Consider the following 21,520-nt stretch of genomic DNA (forward strand, 5'->3'; position numbering starts at 1 on the left):
AATTTTAGATGGTTATATTTCCAAACATATAAACAAAATAGCAGAATAATTGAAACTACTGAGACTGTAACCAGGCGGTTACTAAGGATGAATGAATGAATGAATGAATGAATGAATGAATGAATGAATGAGTACTAACCTGACACTTCTAACCTGACTGCTCGCCTACATGAATAATTTTTAACATAACACAAAGGACTTTTTTTGTTGCATCCTACAATCTCTCAGTCCCGAGGTACATCCCTTCAAATCTTAACCAGATGCCCTGAGAACCTCTGGCAGTATCTACGTATATATATGTGTATATATATATATATATATATATATATATATATATATATATATATATATATATATATATATATATATCTGTACTATTTGTATCTATTCAAAACACTTTTTTCTAAACAGATCCCTACATCCCTACATCTCATCTTTCTATTTGTACAGTATATGAATGCCTAGATGTATGTATGTAGAATATTGTTCTATCTATTTATTACATCCAGATGTTTATCTGTTACATCACCTTCATCTTTAAGTGTCCAATTTTGCCTCAGAGTCTTGTTTTTCTCTGAGAGAAACAGAAGTCTATACAGTCTTCTGAGATGCTTTTCTGCTGACCGCATTTGTAAGAAGTGGTGATTTGAATTAGTGTAGAGTTTGTACCCGCAGTAGGTTTGATTCGACCTGTTTAATCGTTTAATCTTGGGTTTCAGTAGACTCAGGTGTGGCTTCTGCTTCGATAGGATAAAAAGCTGCACCTACATCAACCAGTTCATGTTCCTGACCGCTGGTCCAATTGAAGCCAGCCAACGTTCTGATGAAAAATTCAGTAGAAATCCGATTCTCCTCCCAAGCGAATAAAGACATTCACTGAAACCTCTAGATGATATCAGTAAAGGGACATTCTGGAGTGTTTTACCAAAGAGCTTGCACATGTTGAATCTAACAGGAATGTAAAGAGCAACCGTGAATCAGTGCATGAAGGTCAGACAGTCGCTGTGTTATTACACATCTGCCATAATTTCATCAAGCCTTAAGCCTAATTTATTTTATTCCTAAAAGTAACATAGTGTTTACGTTTTGCATTTATTTATAGGGAACTAAAAATTACACATAGAGGAGTCTGCAGCCTGTGGAAAACACACAGCTTCGAGTTAATCAAGCAGATTCAGTCTAAGATGACTGCGGAGGAAAGTTTTTTTTGGGAGGTGTACGAGGCAGATAATTAACTCAGAAATTACAGTGGTATAATTAGGGGCGATCCCCTTCAGACTGTATCAGCACAGACAATAATGACTCGCTTATTCATTTCAGTGAGATTAAAAGGGATGAGGAGTGTGGCCTCGGTGAAGGAGTTCTCCCATCGCTCGTCACAGATGTTGCCTGAGGCGACTGCCTCCGTTTAGAACCCTGTCATGGAGCTCGGCCGAGGTGGGACATTTAACAGGAAAGAAAGGCTGGAGAGAAAGACGACGTCTTTTTTTAGGGGTAAAAGACGGGTGGACAGATAGAACTGTTCAAATGGTGTTTGGACACATTGGCATGGTTTGCTTCACTAAATACAATGTGGAGTCAATTGAAATGAATGAAATATACGATGATAAGAAATCTAAGAAGTGCCTGTTCGGTTCTATAATATTGCTATCATTTATGCGTCTTATTTGTGTCTTATTTACAAAATTCTATAGATTTTTTCCTGACTTTGTATGCATATACTATACATTGTTATATTGCATGTAACATTTACTGTACGATATGCTTTATGATCCTGAATGACCTTAGACGCTGACAATTTGCTTCACAAGCAAATAATATCTATTTAAAATAAATGTTACCTACACTTTCAGAGCTAGCGCCATGTGGTCAGTCATGCTAAATAATAACTAATATAATGCATCACTTCATTTGCTGAAACAGACATTTCAGGTCATGGAGTCCTTGATTTGTTTCTCTTGGATAAACCTGTCCTTCCTGTTTATGTTTTTCTACCCCTAAAAAAAAAACGTGAGACTAAAACATGCGTCTAAATGTGCGACCTGTTTGTTGCTTATTCCATGTCAGTTGTGATGTTCATTCTTTCAATTAAATACCTGTTTATATCTAGGGTCATAGCGGTGGATTTAGAGCGTGTCCCGGTGCACCAGGTGCAATAGAGCGTGGACGGGAGGTCAGTCCGTTACAGGACACGATACACAGACAAATTGGCACCTAGGGGGCAGTTTAGTTTCGCCACATCACATACTGACATGCGGGAGGAAACCGGAGAACCTTGAGGAAACCCACGTGGACAATGGGAGCACATGAGAAACATAGAATCCCAGATTCAGGATCGTTTCGGAAACCCAATTGACCTTGAACTTGGTATTCATGTAACATGAGATTTGTTATATTGTAATTCTTTTCTAGTTCTAATTCTTTGTTAGTTTTGTTAGTTAGCTCTGGATGAAAAAGCTTGCGCAAATACTGCAGGTTAGTTTGAGTCTTAAGTGTAATCAGATTTCTCGGAACTACCTTAGAGCCTTGAGTACTTGCGTGTTTACACACACACACATACTGTACACACACGTAACCACACTAGCCCTCAGAGACATCCTCATGCTGCTGGCTTATCCAACCACTTACCCGGGTGAAACAAAACCCAGAATGCATCACTCCACCTCTACAACCCACTGAGCAAATAAGCCCTGACAGAAATAAACGCCAAATTTGAAAGTCTTATTCAAAGTCTGTATTTATTCTAACGTGTATGAGCGATCTCGCCATGTTTCCTACGACTCAAACGATTTCTCACTTTAGCCTGAACTGTTTTTAACCTTTCAATTGAGCTGGCTCGAATTTGCACTCATTGTACATGTTAGTACAACATCTCATCCAGACTCGTATCCAGTAATTGAGCCTCTGATCTTGAAAAATAATCAAAATCATAATTATAATTATTATAATTACACATAATGATTGTAATTATTTACAGAATGTCTTTCATACATCTAAATTGCAGCTCAAAGTGCTTACTGGTGTGTACAAGAATAAAGCTTGGCATGGGGGGGATATTACATATACAGGAAAGGATACCCTTGCTGGCCAGTTTATTAGGAACAACTGTACACCTGCTTATTCTTGAGGTTATTTACATACGACAGGCTGTCGTGTGCCAATAGATTCAAGAGCTTCAAACCTCAGAATGAAGGAAATTCGTTCGTGCCATACTGGTTAGATTGAGAATTTCAGAAACTGTTGCTCCTCTTGAATTTTCACATGTAACAGTCTATAGGATTAATACGGAATGGTGCAAAAACAAACCAAAAAAATCTGTGTCTGGAAACGACTCATCGATAATACAGTTCAGAGGTATATAACCACTGTTTACACCTGCGGTGAGCAGAAAAGCTCAGCTGTTATGTAATTACCAAATGAACATAGATCAGAGTCTCAAAGGAACATTTCCAATTCTTCACCAGATCTGAGAACAGCAGCTCTGAGAGTGAATTGCGTTACTATACTGTTCCTAATAAACAGTTACAGTAATTAAAAATATATACATACTGGATGTATTCAATGTTTTTTTTTTTTTAAAGAAGTACTTTTATCGAAAGGTCACATGAACTTTAAGTAATAATATATTGCTTGTTTTGTTTTGGGGTTTTTTTGGTCACATGCGACTTTTACAATTCATTAATTTAAAAATGTTCATTTTTTCACATATTTTAATGGGTTTTTTTACAGCACGACATGATGTATGATGTATATGTCATGTCTTTCTCATGACTCATGCAGAGTGATCCAGATTTTAAAGAGCATTAAAAGGCTGCTTTTTCACTGCTTTTTATTTATTTTTTTATTTTTTTTTATTTTGGCACGTTCGGTAAGTCATCACTGCTGACCTTAAAACTCAATTTGGAACACAGCCTGTCAGACATTCAGAGGTGTATGAAGTTGCCAGGTTATTACAAACTTTAAGAACAGCAACAGTATGAAATAAATGAAAGTGTGTGATGAAAAAGGTGGACCATTCTCCCATAATCCTTCTGGATATTTTTCAGATAATAGAGTACACAATAATTAATCACTAAGGCAATGCAAGAAAGGATTACACTTGTACTATATTACATTACAATATCAAACATAGTGAATTAATGACTGAAGACGTTACCCCACCCCACACTCCACACACCTCATTGAACTGGGATGCTTCTTTAAGTAATCTATCTTTTATACTTAAAAAAAAAGAATTTTATGCATTCAAATTTATGCATTATTATTTTATAGCCCAATCCTGACTGATACTTTCTCAGGACATGTTTTGATAGCTCTTTGGTCTTCTCCTTGTTTGGATATGTTCTTTAAAATAATCCCTCACCTGGTGTATTTAGTGTGTATCATGTGACACACAGGTATACTCCATTTGAATTACTTCTGTGATGAACTGCTTGAACCTGAGCTAATAAGAAGTTATATATCAATGATGTGGATATTTACCCAGGCATACTATTGTGTTACATCATCATTCATTCATTCGTTCATTTTCTACCGCTTATCCGAACTACCTCGGGTCACGGGGAGACTGTGCCTATCTAGGCAGGATACACCCTGGACGGAGTGCCAACCCATCGCAGGGCACACACACACACTCTCATTCACTCACGCACTCACACACTACGGACAATTTTCCACAGATGCCAATCAACCTACCATGCATGTCTTTGGACCGGGGGAGGAAACCAGAGTACCCGGAGGAAACCCCCGAGGCACGGGGAGAACATGCAAACTCCACACACACACAAGGTGGAGGCGGGAATCGAACCCCCAACCCTGGAGGTGTGAGGCGAACGTGCTAACCACTAAGCCACCGTGACCCCGTTATGTATAATCTTAATTAAATCCATATCAGTTACAGGTACCAAATTCCAGGGAAGATGGAGATGGAAGTTGGGATTTGGGAAGGGGTGAATACTTCCGCAAGGCACGGTAGGTGACAGAACTTAAAGTATTAGCGTATAACAAACATTCCTTTATTCTGTGCCTGTAAAATAAATTCCTCTCACATCATATTTGTTATTGCTTGCCAAATTCCTGAGGTGAAAAGTGTTATTTTCCCTTTTTGCTGTTTCTTTATTGTCAAAAACAAGGTGACAAGGGCAGTCATGGCAGTGTATCAGTGTGAGCTATTGTTAGCTACAGCAGTATCCTCTATACTGCAGCTACCTGACCAATGTGAAATCCATCAGCGAAGCATTCATTCGTGTAACGTGTGGGAAGTCATTCTACCTCCGAAATTTATCTCTCCGAACCCTTCGTGTTATTTCAAGGCAAGATTAATATCGGCTTTGCCGTCTCTGCTGTGAATTACAAGAGGGCATCCTCAGGCAATGTGAAACATGCAAAAAAGGAAAAAAATTGACGTGTGTTTTTGTAATATTCCACATGAACCATGACCGACGTACTGCACGCAGCTCACCAAACTGTTATGATGTCAACAGCAAACATATGAGGGTTTGCATTGTGGCCTGTTTTCTAGCAACATGGCCTTTATAGAAGCCAGCTGAACATTTGTATCAGGAAGTAAAGGGAGTAGACAGGTTCCTGACAGCATGTTCGCTTGTGTAATGCTTCCGTTACGCCTTCAGGGAAATTAATGCATAAAAGAGTTTCCCTTTAACATATTAAAAAAGAGCAGCTGTCTGTGATCAAAGTCATATTTTCAGTGTTTTGATCGTAGTAGTAGAAGATCTACTACTATAACAATATCTGTATAAATATGACACAAGGGTTCATTTCAAACACGCTTATTATGAAGGAATGGTTACTTAAACTGTATACATGCATGACTAATCATTTTTCTAGATTTGTCATATTTTCTGTGGTTAAAACCAAAATTTATTCAGAGCGTCATTATTTTATGACGATTTGTTCATGCGGTGAAAAAATCCAAGAAATCGTCAGACCAATTAACAGCGACATACAGGATACAAATTAGATTTAGGGCTGCAATAAATGCTAAGAATAATACATCTGTGTATCATGTTACACTAAGGACGTAACAGTATTAGCGAAATAGTTCATTGCGGAACTGAGTGTGTGCAGAATGGAAGCTCATATCCATCAATAGATCCCTTTTTAACGTGATAATAGTAACAAGAAGCATGTTATTGCACAGAATGACGTACACTGACGGAGCAATTTATGAGAAACACTATAGTAATACTGGGTAAGGTCTAACTTTGCTATCAAAACAGCTTCAATTCTTCATGACATTTTCACATGAAGTCAAAAACATAATTTTGAGATTCTCCCTTTCTACTACATCCCAAACGTGATCTACTGAAATCAGATCGATGACTTTTGCTTTGTGGTACGGTGTAGCATCAAGCAGGAAGTAGACATTAGAAGATTTAAATTGTGGTAAATTGGTAAATTGTGAATGAATTCAGACAATCAGCAACAGTATTCAAATACGCTGTGCATTCACGTGATGATCGATTGGTATTAACAGGCCAAAAGTGTGCTAAGAAAACCTTCCCCACACCATTACACGACCTCCACCAGACTGGACTGTTGACACATGGGCCACAGATTTGTGCTGCTTGTGCCAGATTATGACTCTACCATCTTTGTAGCAGAAATCGTGCTTTTTCAGACTTTTGTCCCTTCATCAGCTGTCTTGTTTTGGTGGGCCTTTGACCAATGCATCCTCAGCTATCTATTCTTGGCTACAGAAGTCGAACCCAACATGGTTTCCCGCTGTTGTAGCTGATCTGCCTCAAGGTTTTGCATTCTGCGATGCAACACAGTTGTAGAAATTGGTTATCTGATTTACTGTAGTTTTTCTGACAGCTCAAACCTGTCTGGCTTTTCTTTATTGATCTCTCTTCTACATAGAGTTGATGCTCCATGGATTTTTTATTATTTATTTTTTTTAGTTGAAACATTCTGATTAAACTCTAGAGCAGCGGTGTCTATTCTTATCCACAAAGGGCCGGTGTGTGTGGGTGCAGGTTTTTATTCCAACCAAGCAGAAGCCACACCATAGTCTACTAAAATCTAAGAACAACTGATTAAACAGGTGGAATCAGGTGTGGCTTCTGCTTGGTTGGAATGAAAACCTGCACCCACACCGACCCTTTGAGGGTAAGATTGGACACCGCTGCTCTAGAGACTGTAGTGTGAAAATCTCAGGAGATCAGAGTTAAAGAGCTACTTAAACCAGTCCGTTTAGCACCAACAATCAGCAGTTCTGCCACGATTAGCTGATTAGATAATTGCCTGAATGAGTTGTACAGGTGTTTCTAATAAAGCGTTCAGTGAGTCTATATTGAAAAAATCTGTAGTTTAATAGCAAGTGTGTACTGTAGGTGAATGGGATCGATAAGCGAGAATATTTTATGGGCCATAATCTACTGTATATGTGCATTACTGGATAATACAAAATGTTTCCTGAGGTCAATTTAATGTACTCTCTCTTTCGAAAAATAAACAGATATGCAGACTAGGCTTATAAACTAAAAACACCACATGGTATCAATACACATACAGAGATCATTGCATTGCACAGGAGGTTCTGCAGTTTAACAATTGGTGTCTTTTTACGTTGAAAACTTTTTTTTTTAAACATTAGGTGCTTTTGCATTAAGTGTGTACTGAAACTGTTAAAGCTGTGAACTGTATTGTTTCTAGTTTTATTAAACAGGAATTAGAGGAATTAGACAGTTCCTCTAATTGTCCAAAGCATGATGGTAGGTGAATTGGCTGTGACAAATAGCCTGTGCGTGTGTGTGTGTGTGTGTGTGTGTGTGTGTGTGTGTGTGTGTGTGAGCGTGTCTGCATGATGCCAACCTGTGATGCACTGGCATTTCATACATGGTATATTCCCACATGTGCAACGTTCCTGTATGCACTGCAACCTTGAGCAAGATAAAGTGTTTACTGGGCAGGAATGAATGAATGAATGATGATGATGATGATGATGATGATGATGATGATGATGATGATGATGATAATAATAATAATAATAATAATAATAATAATAATAATAATCAACAACATCATCATCATCATCAACTGCATCTGTCATGAGACCAATCAATTACTATCAAAGTTATTGTTAGAATTATTTAGTTGAATAAATTATATAAATATTTAATTATTTAGTGATATTTAATTCCCAATATTAAATATTAAATATTGAATTATTTAGTGATATTTAAATATGTAATTCCCAAATAAATTGGGAATACATGGAATTCACAAATACCTGGGTGTTCATCTGAACAGCAAACTAGACTGGACAGACAATACTGAGGCAATCTATAAGAAAGGACAGAGCAGACTCTTTCTGCTGAGGAGACTCTTTTGGAGTGCAGGGAGAGCTACTGAAGACCTTTTTTGACTCTGTGGTGGACTCAGCCATATGCTCTGGTGTGGTCTGCTGGTGCAGCAGCATCTCTACTGCAGAGAGGAAGAGACTGGACAAGCTGATCAGAAAGGCCAGCTCAGTCCTGGGGATTCCTCTGGACACTGTACAGGAGGTGGGAGAAAGGACGACGGTAGCAAAACTATCATCATTGCTGGAGAACAACTCTCACCCCCTGTATGAAACAGTTTCATCTCTGAGCAGCTCCTTCAGTGACAGACTGTTACATCCTAAGTGTCTGTGATACAGACAGTCAGCGATACAGACAGTCAGCGATACAGACGGTCTTTTCTCCCTGCTGCTATTAGACTTTACAACTAAAGCTGCTCCCAGTGAATCAGTCACCATAATACACACTGGATTATTGTTTAACTGCAATAATAACAACAACAAAGTATTTTAAACAACACGTGCAATAACAGAAATGTTTAAAAATGTGCAATATTATGTGTGCAATATGTCTGTTTGAGTGTAACTACTTACTCATGGTCTCTGTTTTCTTCTTTGTATTTATACATTGTGTTGTGTCTATACTGTATATTATATTATATTACGTCCTTTTTTTTTTTATATATATATTTGCATTTCTTTCTCTGTGCTGCTGTAACAGAGAAATTTCCCCATTGTGGGACGAATAAAGATATATCTTATCTTATCTTATCTTATCTTATCTTATCTTATCTTATCTTAATTAAATAAGTATTTAACACAAATCGAATGAGATAAAAAATATGTTTTTAGATACGTTTTAGGAAGTTGTTCATGTCATAATCAAAAGCAATCTAAAGGTCATTTTGAAAATAACAGCATGTTTTATAAAACTAGAAACAATGCAGTTAAGACAATACTACTACTACTACTACTAATAATAATAATAATGTTAATAATAAATATAATAATAATAATGAAAAGAATAATAATTAAAATAATGATAATAATAATAATAATAATGAATTTAAAAAATTAAAATAATAAGTAAATTAATAATAATAATTACAACAACAATAATAATAACAATAACAACAACAACAATAAAAACAACAACAACAGCAACAATGATGATAATACTAATCACAATAATAATAATAATAATAATAATAATAATAATAATAATAATAATAATAATAATAAGTGAAATAATTAAATAATTACATAATAATTTGTTAATTAATTAATTAATTAATTACTTGATTAATTAATTTATTAATAATTACAAAAACAACAACAACAATTGTAATAATAATAACTTTAATAATAACAACAACAACAATAATAATAACAATAATAATAATAATAATAATAATAGTAATAATAATAATAATAATTCTTGGTCTTATTGATTATTTACAGACTATTACCCCTCACGTCGCCCGCACGCGCCACTCTTTTTGACAGCAATGTGGGCGGAGCCACGCTTCCCTTTCGGCGAATTGAATTTTTCCGACCTGCTCCAATGACAACTCTCGGCGCTTTGACTCCGCCCACCGCGAGGCTGCGTGTGGTTGAGCGGCGAGCCAGGCAGTGTAGGCTTTCTCCTGCGGTGTGTGTGTGTGTGTGTGTGTGTGTGTGGAGAAAGGGGACAGGACAACACAGACAGGCGGTATACACACACACACACTCTCTCTCTCTCTCTCTTTCCCCCTCCCTCTCTCCCTCTCACACGCACACACACACACACACACGCGTGCGCGCGCGCACACACACACACAGGCGCTCGCGCCGTCCCCTACATGCAGCCTGACGCATAAACGCTCCTCCGCCGGTACCTTCCTTCCTGATCACTACAATGGACCTATTCGAGCTGGACTTCTTCAGGGAGTGGGAGCTGGAGCAGCAATGGTAGGCGCGTTTCTAAAACATTTCTGCAAACGTTATACGTCTTTTGTCTAAATGCCAAACTGACACGGATCGCATTGCATTCAGTGGCCGTGTCTTTATCCTATGGCATGCATGAGATGTGGTGATCCAGAAGCGATCAGGATGCTCTGGACTGACTGTACGGGAATCTGGAGCGGTTTATCGGGGAGCTGAAAGCTCGCGCGCCGCCTCACTGCCACCTCACACTGGAGCTCCAAGTTCTCCAGAGCTGTCCACGTAGTTACTTACATGCTCTAGACTTTCAGCTGCTCTTTTCTCTGCATGCATGCATGGGTGCATTGATATGCTTTAAATATATACAGACACGTTGTTTTAACTCAGCGGTTAAGGTGTTGGACTGATGATCAGAAGGTTATGGGTTCGAATCTCAGCTCCAACAAGCTGCCACTGCTGGGGCCCCTGAGCAAGGCCCTTAACCCTTAATTGCTCAGTTGAAATAAAACTGAAATTAAAATGTAAGTCACTCTGGTTAAAGGTGTCTGATGCATGGTGATGTTTGTCATTCACGGTGCCAAAGCAACAGCATCTCTAAATGTTAATGCTTTTTGAACCCACGTTGTGTTGTGATCTTAAGTCTTAAACAGTGTTGCATGGTATATTGGAATTCCTCTCTCTCTCTCTCTCTCTCTCTCTCTCTCTCTCTCTCTCTCTCTCTCTCTCTCTCTGCAGCTATAATTCTATAATTCGGAGGTTTCATCCACCTCACCACTGTGAGGTTTGTTTTTTTGCTCTGCTGCAATTACTAAAGTGAGATCCTTGGAGCTATTCTGATCCGTCACATTATCAAAGCCGTTCACTGAAGTTGTGTGTACATGCGTGTGTGCGTGCGTGCGTGCGTGTGTGTGTGTGTGTGTGTGTGTATTGAGTGAGTCAAACAGTTGAATTTGTTCTCCATGTAGAATAAAAGGCACAAGCTACACTGGCTTATCATGAGTAAAAATAAATATGAACCAACCTTGCTTTAACAAACTTTATCATCTTTATTATAATCATCTTTTTTAGGCACTGACAATATTGCTGTCATCAAGCATCAAGTAATTAGTCTGATGTTTGCAAATGACAACTTTACATGCAATTAGACACGTTGTAGTTGAACGCATTACTGAAAATAAAATTAAACATAAATAAATTTATACCATTTTATGCTATGATAAGGTGTGTAGGCCTTAAGCATTCCCAAAAATGTACTTTTCTTCTCATGTGTGGTAGAATTTATGTTAGCTGGTTATGTATGTAACTGTTTGGTGAAAGAAGCTTTATATGCAAAAATAAATAAATAAACCTAAATGCTGCATATTTAACATTTACAATGTATGGATACATAAAAAAATATAGACTTAATAAATATGAAAAATGAAGCTATTCCAGGTTTCGTTCAGGGGGACGGGACGAGGCTGCGTACTGTATTTTTGACTACAATGGAAATTTAAAAATAACTAATTTAATATATAAATAAAATGGCGTGTTCTCTTCGGTGAAACATCATTAAACATGTAGTCATTTTTAAAATCCAATATAATGATCTTATAGTAAAAGTGAATAAAAAGGCAATTATCACAGTGTAAAAATTGAATATCAGCACATTCCTACATGCTCTTTTGTCAGCATGAGTTTCCTTACAACCTCATTTAGTCTCCATCATTCACTCGCAGCTCTTTCTTCTCTCCCTCACCCGTCTCCTGTATCCCATCCCCTTGTTCCTTTGTGTCTCCTGGTTGTCATCGTAGAAAATCACAGTGCTTTTAGCACCTGCATTGCGAGGTGTAGAACAAGCTCTCAGAGTACCTCCTTACGCTCCTCAAGCTGTTCACCTCTGCCCGATAGCTTTCAAAGCCGCCGTTCTGTGCGTGTTGTTTTTTTTTTTTTTTTTTAAACTCTAATTAAGATTCTCTGCTTTGTCCCATTCGGGCTTTTGTGGGTCTTGTTTAATTTTAAAATGGTTTGGAAAGGCGTATCTGTTGCAGCTCTGTTCAGACAGTTGGGAAGAATGGACCTGGTCTCTGAGCTCCAGTTCATTAGGACTTTTGTGCTGGCGAGTCTTTGTGAAGTGTTTGAGTGTTTCAGGTTGAGGTTAGATCCACATTGTGCTCCGTCAGTCTGAAACCAGAGCAATAACGTCTTTCTCTTAATGAAGACGAGTTTGCACGCCTTTCCATTTGTTGCTATTAAACACCAATTTCTTTCTTTCTTTCTTTCTTTCTTTCTTTCTTTCTTCATTCCTTTTGGTCATCCATCCTTCCATCCATCTATTCATCCTTTCTTTCTTTCTTTCTTTCTTTCTTTCTTTCTTTCTTTCTTTCTTTCTTTCTTTCTTTCTTCATTCCTTTTGGTCATCGATCCTTCCATCCATCTATTCATCCTTTCTTTCTTTCTTTCTTTCTTTCTTTCTTTCTTTCTTTCTTTCTTTCTTTCTTTCTTTCTTTCTTTCTTCATTCCTTTTGGTCATCCATCCTTCCATCCATCTATTCATCCTTTCATTCTTTCTTTCTTTCTTTCTTTCTTTCTTTCTTTCTTTCTTTCTTTCTTTCTTTCTTTCTTTCTTCATTCCTTTTGGTCATCCATCCTTCCATCCATCTATTCATCCTTTCTTTCTTTCTTTCTTTCTTTCTTTCTTTCTTTCTTTCTTTCTTTCTTTCTTTCTTTCTTTCTTTCTTCATTCCTTTTGGTCATCCATCCTTCCATCCATCTATTCTTTCTTTCTTTCTTTCTTTCTTTCTTTCTTTCTTTCTTTCTTTCTTTCTTTCTTTCTTTCTTTCTTTCTTTCTTTCTTCATTCCTTTTGGTCATCCATCCTTCCATCCATCTATTCTTTCTTTCTTTCTTTCTTTCTTTCTTTCTTTCTTTCTTTCTTTCTTTCTTTCTTTCTTTCCTTCCTTCCTTCCTTCCTTTCTTCCTTTCTTTCTTTCTTTCTTTCTTTATTCCTTTTGGTCATCCATCCTTCCATCCATCTGTTCTTTCTTTCTTTCTTTCTTTCTTTCTTTCTTTCTTTCTTTCTTTCTTTCTTTCTTCATTCCTTTTGGTCATCCATCCTTCCATCCATCTATTCTTTCTTTCTTTCTTTCTTTCTTTCTTTCCTCATTCCTTTCTTCCTTTTGGTCATCCATCCATCCATCCATCCATCCATCTATCCATCTATTCATCCATCCTTTCTTTCTTTCTTTCTTTCTTTCTTTCTTTCTTTCTTTCTTTCTTTCTTTCTTTCTTTCTTTCTTTCTTTCTTTCTTTCTTTCTTTCTTTCATGCTTGCTTGCTTGCTTGCATGTATTTGGCAGACTTTTATCTGAATGAGATCCAATCCAAGCTTAGAGCCGAGCAGTGAAGGGTGAAGGGGTGAAGAGCGCTTGATTAAAACCTGATTTTATTTTTAGGTTTTAATTAAGATTTAAACCTGTAACCTGTAACAGTAAGCGGTTTTGTGTGACATCCAAAATGTCAAAACCTGCAGAAGAAAATCACTAAGAAAGTGCTATAAGACGTCTAGACGTCTAAATTCATTAACACTGAAAAGTACTAGTCTAAAATAGTATTGCGATGACTCGGATGTCGCAGAAAGGTGTAGCATCATTATATTGATATTCGATCGGTTTGCTTCACACCTCCAGGGTTGCAGGTTCGAGTACTTGGAGTTTGTATGTTCTCCTCGTGTTCTGGTGGGTTCCTTCAGGTTCTCTGGTTTCTGCTTTGTAAGCTGATAGGCATCTCTGAATTGTCTGTAGTGTAAATGTGTGTGTGAGATAGTGCCTTCAGATTGACCCCAGGTTCCACACGACCACGTGTAAGATAAACAGGACAGAAAATGGACGGATGTGTATTATATTTTAATACACTATACAATGTAATACTATCTTGCTCAGCTCTAGCATTCAGACACTACTGAGTAAATAAATGTGCTGGCACACGGTCAGATAATTTAATAGCGTTTTACAGATTTTATTAAAGCAGTGATTACATTACACAGACCTTTTCAGTTAGGCATTGATTTGGAAAGTGTTCTGATATTTTATCTTCAGATGAGCAAGATACAAATATTGGGCTGTAACTACTGCTTTATTATTAGTATTATTATTATTAGAATTAGTAGTATTATTATGGGGGCACGGTGGCTTAGTGGTTAGCACGTTCGCCTCACACTTCCAGGGTTGGGGGTTCGATTCCCGCCTCCGCCTTGTGTGTGTGGAGTTTGCATGTTCTCCCCGTGCCTCGGGGGTTTCCTCCGGGTACTCCGGTTTCCTCCCCCGGTCCAAAGACATGCATGGTAGGTTGATTGGCATCTCTGGAAAATTGTCCGTAGTGTGTGATTGCGTGAGTGAATGAGAGTGTGTGTGTGCCCTGCGATGGGTTGGCACTCCGTCCAGGGTGTATCCTGCCTTGATGCCCGATAACGCCTGAGATAGGCACAGGCTCCCCGTGACCCGAGGTAGTTCGGATAAGTGGTAGAAAATGAATGAGAGAGTGAGTATATTAATAATAATAATAATAATAATAATAATAATAATAATATCATTATTATGAGCATTATTGGTCATCTTCTTCTGATTTAATCATAATTTGTTGGCTCCGGTTTGAATATTTCAGAAACTGCTAATCTGGGATTTTCATACATATTGTTCTGTAGAGTGAAACACAGAACGGTGCAAAAAACAAAAAACATCCAGCGAGTGAATATTTTCTACATGCGGAAAAGCACCATATAAGAAAGAGCTAAGAGGAGAAGAGACCGAACCCGTTCCAGCCGACCAGAAGCCCGAGTAATCGCCCTTTACATCCGCGGTGAGCAGAAAAGCATCACAGGAGGAAGAACACAATGCCATTAACTTAGATACAGGAACACGAAGCTCCAGCTGAAAGCACATCACCTGATATCTTTCCAAGAAACCCGAAAACATTTCTATAACACATCAGCAAAAATAAATCGAGCGAAATAAAAGAAATGTCGCGAACAGAGCACGCCTTAAAGAATTAACATTCTCAGGTTAACAGTCTCAGGTTAAAACGCTGCGATGTTTCTGATCCCGAAGCACACAGTAATTATTCACTCTGATTTACTTTTTTTTTTTTGGAATTTAATAATTATCCTGTCCTACTTTTGCAGCCCAAGGCTAAAATTCAGCAGCTGTATTGATTCTCATCCATTTTTTTTTTTTTTTTTTTTTTTGGTGCTCAAAACATGTGCTGAATTTAATCAAGGAAGAATCTGTGGGATGCAAACAGTAAAAAAAAAAAAAAAAAAAAAAAACAGAGGAAGTACGAAGACGGCTGAGATTTTTCTGTGTTGACACACGGCGGCTTGATTGCACGACTACCACAATTACTTCTGCTTTCCACACAAGCTGCGAGTCAGACGTCGGGAGGCCCAGTTTGAGACGTGTTTTCGCAAACCTCGTTTCATGATGGTAATTACTCCCCCTCGCTGGCAGCGTTGGTGGATGCATTTTTTAGGTGTTGTTCTGTAATTAGTTGATTTAAGGATTTTGGAATATGAGCTTGCCGTGCTTGTCAGCGCTGATGTTTGAAAGCAGAGTAACCGAAGTCTAATTACTCGTGATATTGGTTTTATAGGTATTCCCCATCACTGCTTAGAGAAGACCATGCAATTAGGTGCAATCGTTTATTACACCTCGCTTTTCATTTGGAGGTGCTTTATGGCAGCCCTGGAGAGTAATTCCAGGAGGAATTATTGAATGCCTCAATTTTTTTTTTCTCTCTCTCTCTCTCTCTCTCTCTTTCTCTCTCCCCCTTGTCCAACTTGTCCCTTCTCAGCAGGGATTTGTGTGCGAAATAATTCATTTTTATGCGCTCGTGTGAAAACGTGCAAGGTGCCGAGCGCGTAACCCGATCTCAGACGAAAACTCACATAAGAATGATTTTTGTTGGCTCTCGTCGCGCTGAAGTCATACGAAAAGGCTGCTAAACCCATCTTCAGCCTAAGCTTACCTTTTCATACGAGCTGGCTCACGCCAATTTTGACAAATTAGCATGTCTGAGATCGACTTGGAACTGGAAGACCCGAAGCGTTTACATGGATTTTTTTTTTTTTCAACCATGTATGAATCCAAAGAGTTGAAGACTCTGATACTAAAATGCTTTAAAATGAACAATCTGTTATTTTTTTTGATTTGCACCCATGAGGCCTTATTACGCCAAGATACAGCATGTTACATACAGCATTGTTTTAAGCCCAACGTGACCTCAAAATACAATCATGAAAATAGTTTTTAAAGCTACCAAAGGAATGTCGTAAAGGAATACGAGATACTGTCGTGTGAGACGTGACGTCTTCTATGTTAAAGTTGATAAATCGTTTAATTAGGAGGAGAGGAGGATTATTATGTGACGTGACGTGACATACGGCTAAGTACGGTGACCCATACTCAGAATTCGTTCTCTGCATTTAACTCATCCAAAGTGCACACACACAGCAGTGAACACACACACACACACCGTGAACACACACCCGGAGCAGTGGGCAGCCATTTATGCTGCGGCGCCCGGGGAGCAGTTGGGGGGGGTTCGGTGCCTTGCTCAAGGGCACCTCAGTCGTGGTATTGCTGTCCCGTGACTCGAACCCACAACCTTGGGGTTAGGAGTCAAACTCTCTATCCATTATGCCACGACTTCCCAAACTAAAACATGTCAAAAACATATCAAGTCATTTCAGAGGGATAATTAGCACCAACATTTTGAATTCGCTGTAGGAACAGGTTTGGTCGAGAACCGTGATTATTACAGCTTTAATTCTCGTTTTATTAGAAATCGATTCAATAGATGCTAATAGAGTTTTGGCTTTTTGCTGACAGGTGAAGAGGTTGAAGTGGTCGTTTGTGTTATCAGTATTAATCGCAGTGGTAGCAGCATTTTCCAGCTCCTCTCGTTGTCTTGTCCTGCTCCCGGAGCTCAGCTGGGCGTTATATATCCCCTGCGCTCATATGATGAGCACAGCTCAGCGCCAATCTCATTTGTGCCCGGCGTGAAAAAAGCAGCCTTGCCAGGCACCGACTCGTCCAGCCCCCGTGCCCACCATACGGGCGAAGAGCCTCGGCAGTTGGCACCCCGACTCTGAGCAGAAGCTGCCAAGTTACTGCGCCCATGGCCTCGTTTTGCCACCTGCCAAAGGGAAGCCAAATGCTGCAGAATGATAAAGCAGGAACCTTGGACCGGCGCCCGTTTTATCGGACGCAGGAATGAAAGGTGACGGTTTGGCACCTCTTTGACCCGCCATGTTTGGCACTCAACAAACAATTTCATCTGGAGGACGGACGCCCACCGAAGCCTCCAGCGAAACCTGTAGAAAGCGGCGGGAGACGGAGAACGTTCCCACTTCATCAGTTTTGGCAGGGCTGCGCGATTTCAGGCGAGTGATTGATTTCAGAGTTACAGTGTTGGTATTGGATTCCTGAGATGAAATGAAACACAAATCCGCTGTGAAACTCTCACGTTCCGAGTTATTCCACACATCACTTGCCAGTCTAAAAAGAAAAAATAAATAAATAAATTACAAAAAAAAAACAAAAAAAAAAACTCTTCATGGGGAAAATCCATCAGTGATAGGCTACACCAGACCTCTCCAGCTTAATCCCCGCTTGGCAGCCGCACTCCGCAAAAGTTATTAACTCCGTACTAATTACAATGGCCCTAATAAGACCTGAGGTAATGACTCCATGAATGCAAATGCGCATTAAATTTTACACCCAAGCAGGCTTGACGGCATTGTTTAGACCAGAATGTCACCCGGTGCGAGATTGTGTTGACTCAAACATTAATGGTGCTGAAAACTTCAACAGAAACATGACCGCGGTGGAATTTTGTAGCAAACGCGAATCCAATGCTGAAGCATCAGTTCAGTATGAAGTCATGACCAAGATCAGTTGTTCTAATGATCTGTTTATTTATTGTAATACTAGAGCAGTGTCAAGCAATTCTCAAATCTGATTGGTCAGAAGATTTTTGCTTGTTGTTGTCAATCTGCTCATTCTGTAGCATCAACAAACCGATTTTTTATCTTTAACTGTGAGATTTGTTTATTTAGGGTTTAGGGCTTATTTAACCTATTTAGAAGGAGTCTACAGCGTCAGCCCTGTGTTAGACTTCAGGCTGGAGGATTTTGTTTTTATTTTCAGAAGCTCAGTAACACAACAAGATGTGTTTTTGTCTGATGAGCTTCAAAACATTGCTATAATACATTGCTATAATAACACGATATGCTTTTAAAGGAAAAAGAATCAGTTTGTGGTAGGGCTGGGCAATAAAACGATAACGATATGTATCGCGATAGACACGTCGCGATCGATATCAATAAAAAAATGTGTTCGATAAAACGTTCGATATTTTTTATTCTTCGTCGGAAGGAAACAGGTTGCGAAGCAAGTTTGGTTGCAGTAACAAAGGCACTCACTCACTGGTAACCTAGCAACATAGGGAGTGGCACGCTAACAGCCAATCATGTAACAGTATCAAGTTTGGTTGCGCCATATCGTTGTCTTGTGCTGGTCTGCTGGATTCCTCTTCAGTAACCAGCGAGTGATAAGCAGAAAATGAGCCGCAGCGAGCGAGGAAATTGTAAATAAAAGAGGAAAAGTCAGCTCGCCAGTATGGCAGTTTTTTTGGATATTATAAGTCTGACCGTAGTCTGACCGATGTCGTCTGCAAATTATGCAAGACTAAATTCTCAGGTTTCTCTATGTTTATATTTAACACTTTGCACTATTTTATTACACTTTATTAAGCATTTCTTTTTTTTAAGAGATAATTGTTAAGTGACCTTAGACTTATGTTTACATTTTAATTATTTGAGATTTCCTGGTTGTTGTCATTTCTGTCTTAATAACTGAGGGGATTACGATCAGAGGAAGGTTAAGTTTAAAATACAAATGTTTAAATGTAATATATTTTTCTCCTGGTCCTTATTTTAAATGGGTCATAAAAAAATATCAATAATTATCGATATCGACCGATATGAAACACTGATATCGTGATACAGTTTTCAGCCATATCGCCCAGCCCTAGTTTGTGGTAATGACAGTGACTCCAGTGATGATTTACCGATCAGAAAATGTTGCCTTTGTCGTGTTTTATTCCTTACTTAAAGCACTTCTGTTCATATACTGGCTATGTATCTTCTCTAAGGCGAAACTCACTACATCACTTCCCAAGGACTTTTAACCGTCGCCTCCTATGTTTATACATCTGTGTGACTGTTTTTTAAAAGAAGTTTGATTTTTCTTAGTTGAATCCAACCCTTTTAGTTGCATCTATCTTTATCTAGAAAAAAAGCAAATCCTTGACATTTTTAAACAAAGTCGATCCCTAAATAACATTTTCACTCTTCACCAAAGAAACCAGAAGCTACAACGTGGACTTCAAACATTACGAATTCAAAGACGCTTTTCTATTTAAATAAAAAAAAAAAAAAAGGATCCATGAAAAGAATTTTTTTGGTATTTATGCGGATTCATGTCGGAGTCTCAGCCTTCCAACTAATAGCTTAATCTTTATACCGCTGAGCAATTTACTCATTACATGCAAAGGTCACTGCTTCTACAGAACGCTGTAGATGACAAATATGAAGATTAAACAGAGGCAGGTAAGCATCTGTAGTGCTCCAGAGTGTCCTTTCCACATGAATGGTTGTCTTCTGTCTTTTCCGTTTGGCTATTTTTTTTTTTTCATTTACTTATTTTTTAATTAAAGCAAGGATGAAATACGCGTTACACAAAGCCGAATATTTTTTGAACGCAGGTTCAAACGCGACGCAGCTTCCGAACAGACCCGTCGCCATCTCGTTTCATATTCCTCTCGACCCCTTTTCTTTACAAAGGCACGTCTAACACGTCAGGCACAGAGTCTGTGGGCTGAAACACCTTGTACTGTAGATGAGAGAGATCAGAGGAAAACGAGCAGATTCTTCTGAGCTGCCAGAACAGATACTGTAAATGAACTCAAATAATCACTTTGCAAGCATGGCGAGCAGAAAAGCATCACTAATCAAAACAAAACCATCATAAATTTGACTTTTTTTTTTTTTTTTTTGAATAAATAAAACATTTGCTGTGGTAAAAGAAGGATATATATATATTTTTTTTTTATTTCTTAATAAATAAAAAATAAATAAAAAATATATATCCTTCGCGTGGAAATCAGATTTATTTGCACTTATTTATTTGATGTGGTAGCCTAGTGGTTAAGGTGTTGGGCTACCAATCAGAAGGTTGTGAGTTCGATTCCTTCGTCCATCAAGCTGCCACAGCTGGGCCCCTGAGCAAGGCCCTTAACCCTCAATTGCTCAGTTGTATAAAGAAAATAAGATAAAATGTAAGTCGCTCTGGATAAGAGCGTCTGCTAAATGCTGGTAATGTAATATAATGTAAATGATTGAACCTCAGACATTGTCTTCCAACAGAGCGGGAGTTTACAGAGCCCCAGCATGGTGGAACTGGATAGAAGTAATTGCATGGCTTTTGTGTTTATTTGCTTATTTATTTCTTTTTTGTGTTGAAGCCAAATGTTTTATTCTGCTAATTTTCCAAAATTGTTCAAATCAGCAGGTGTAATATTAGTCAATGGCACCAAATCAAAGATAAACAGAATTTTATTGTACAGTCGATCCAGCTTCGATTTTTTTTGTGGACAAAATGCTTTATTTTGCTGCATTTTAATTTCTTTTTTTGAGTGGAAAATGATTTTAATTGACAAAATTGCACACTTAGGATCTTTCTTTTAAATTCCCGGTGAAGACACGTGTGTTATTACTTTCTCTTATACAGTAGATCTACTCATGTTCATGAAGCTGCTTTGTATGAACACGTGTCGTGTTTTTGTCACACGTCACATCTCGACCCACATCTGTGGAAAATCTGCTGCCATTTTGAAAAATCTCAGATATTCTTTGTTCATTTCTGCCAATGCAAAATGTTTAAATTCTGGAAGAACCGACTAAGGGATTTCATAGAAAAGACACACTAATGTGTGGATCTAGAACCTTTCAAGGTTCTAGATACAACCGTTTCTCTAAAAACATGGATTGCTGTCATTCATTCATTTTCTACCGCTTATCCGAACTACCTCGGGTCACGGGGAGCCTGTGCCTATCTCAGGCGTCATCGGGCATCAAGGCAGGATACACCCTGGACGGAGTGCCAACCCATCGGAGGGCACACACACACTCTCATTCACTCACGCACTCACACACTACGGACAATTTTCCAGAGATGTCTCTGGACCGGGGGAGGAAACCG

The 21,520-nt window shown here is 38.5% G+C and overlaps 1 protein-coding gene across 2 annotated transcripts in view; it reads left to right on the top strand.

The window, feature by feature from the left end:
• The first annotated feature begins 10,084 nt into the window (after window positions 1–10,084).
• Window positions 10,085–21,520, top strand: part of aff2 (AF4/FMR2 family, member 2) — a 229,188-nt gene continuing 217,752 nt past the window's right edge. For both annotated transcript variants that reach the window (XM_060885366.1, XM_060885365.1), the window contains exon 1: window positions 10,085–10,252. In XM_060885366.1, coding sequence (XP_060741349.1) covers window positions 10,200–10,252 — 53 coding nt within the window. In that variant the 5' untranslated portion in view covers window positions 10,085–10,199. The remainder of the gene's footprint in view (window positions 10,253–21,520) is intronic.

The sequence above is a fragment of the Tachysurus vachellii genome, chromosome 13, assembly GCF_030014155.1.
Source record: "Tachysurus vachellii isolate PV-2020 chromosome 13, HZAU_Pvac_v1, whole genome shotgun sequence".
NCBI classification, from domain to species: Eukaryota; Metazoa; Chordata; class Actinopteri; order Siluriformes; family Bagridae; genus Tachysurus; species Tachysurus vachellii.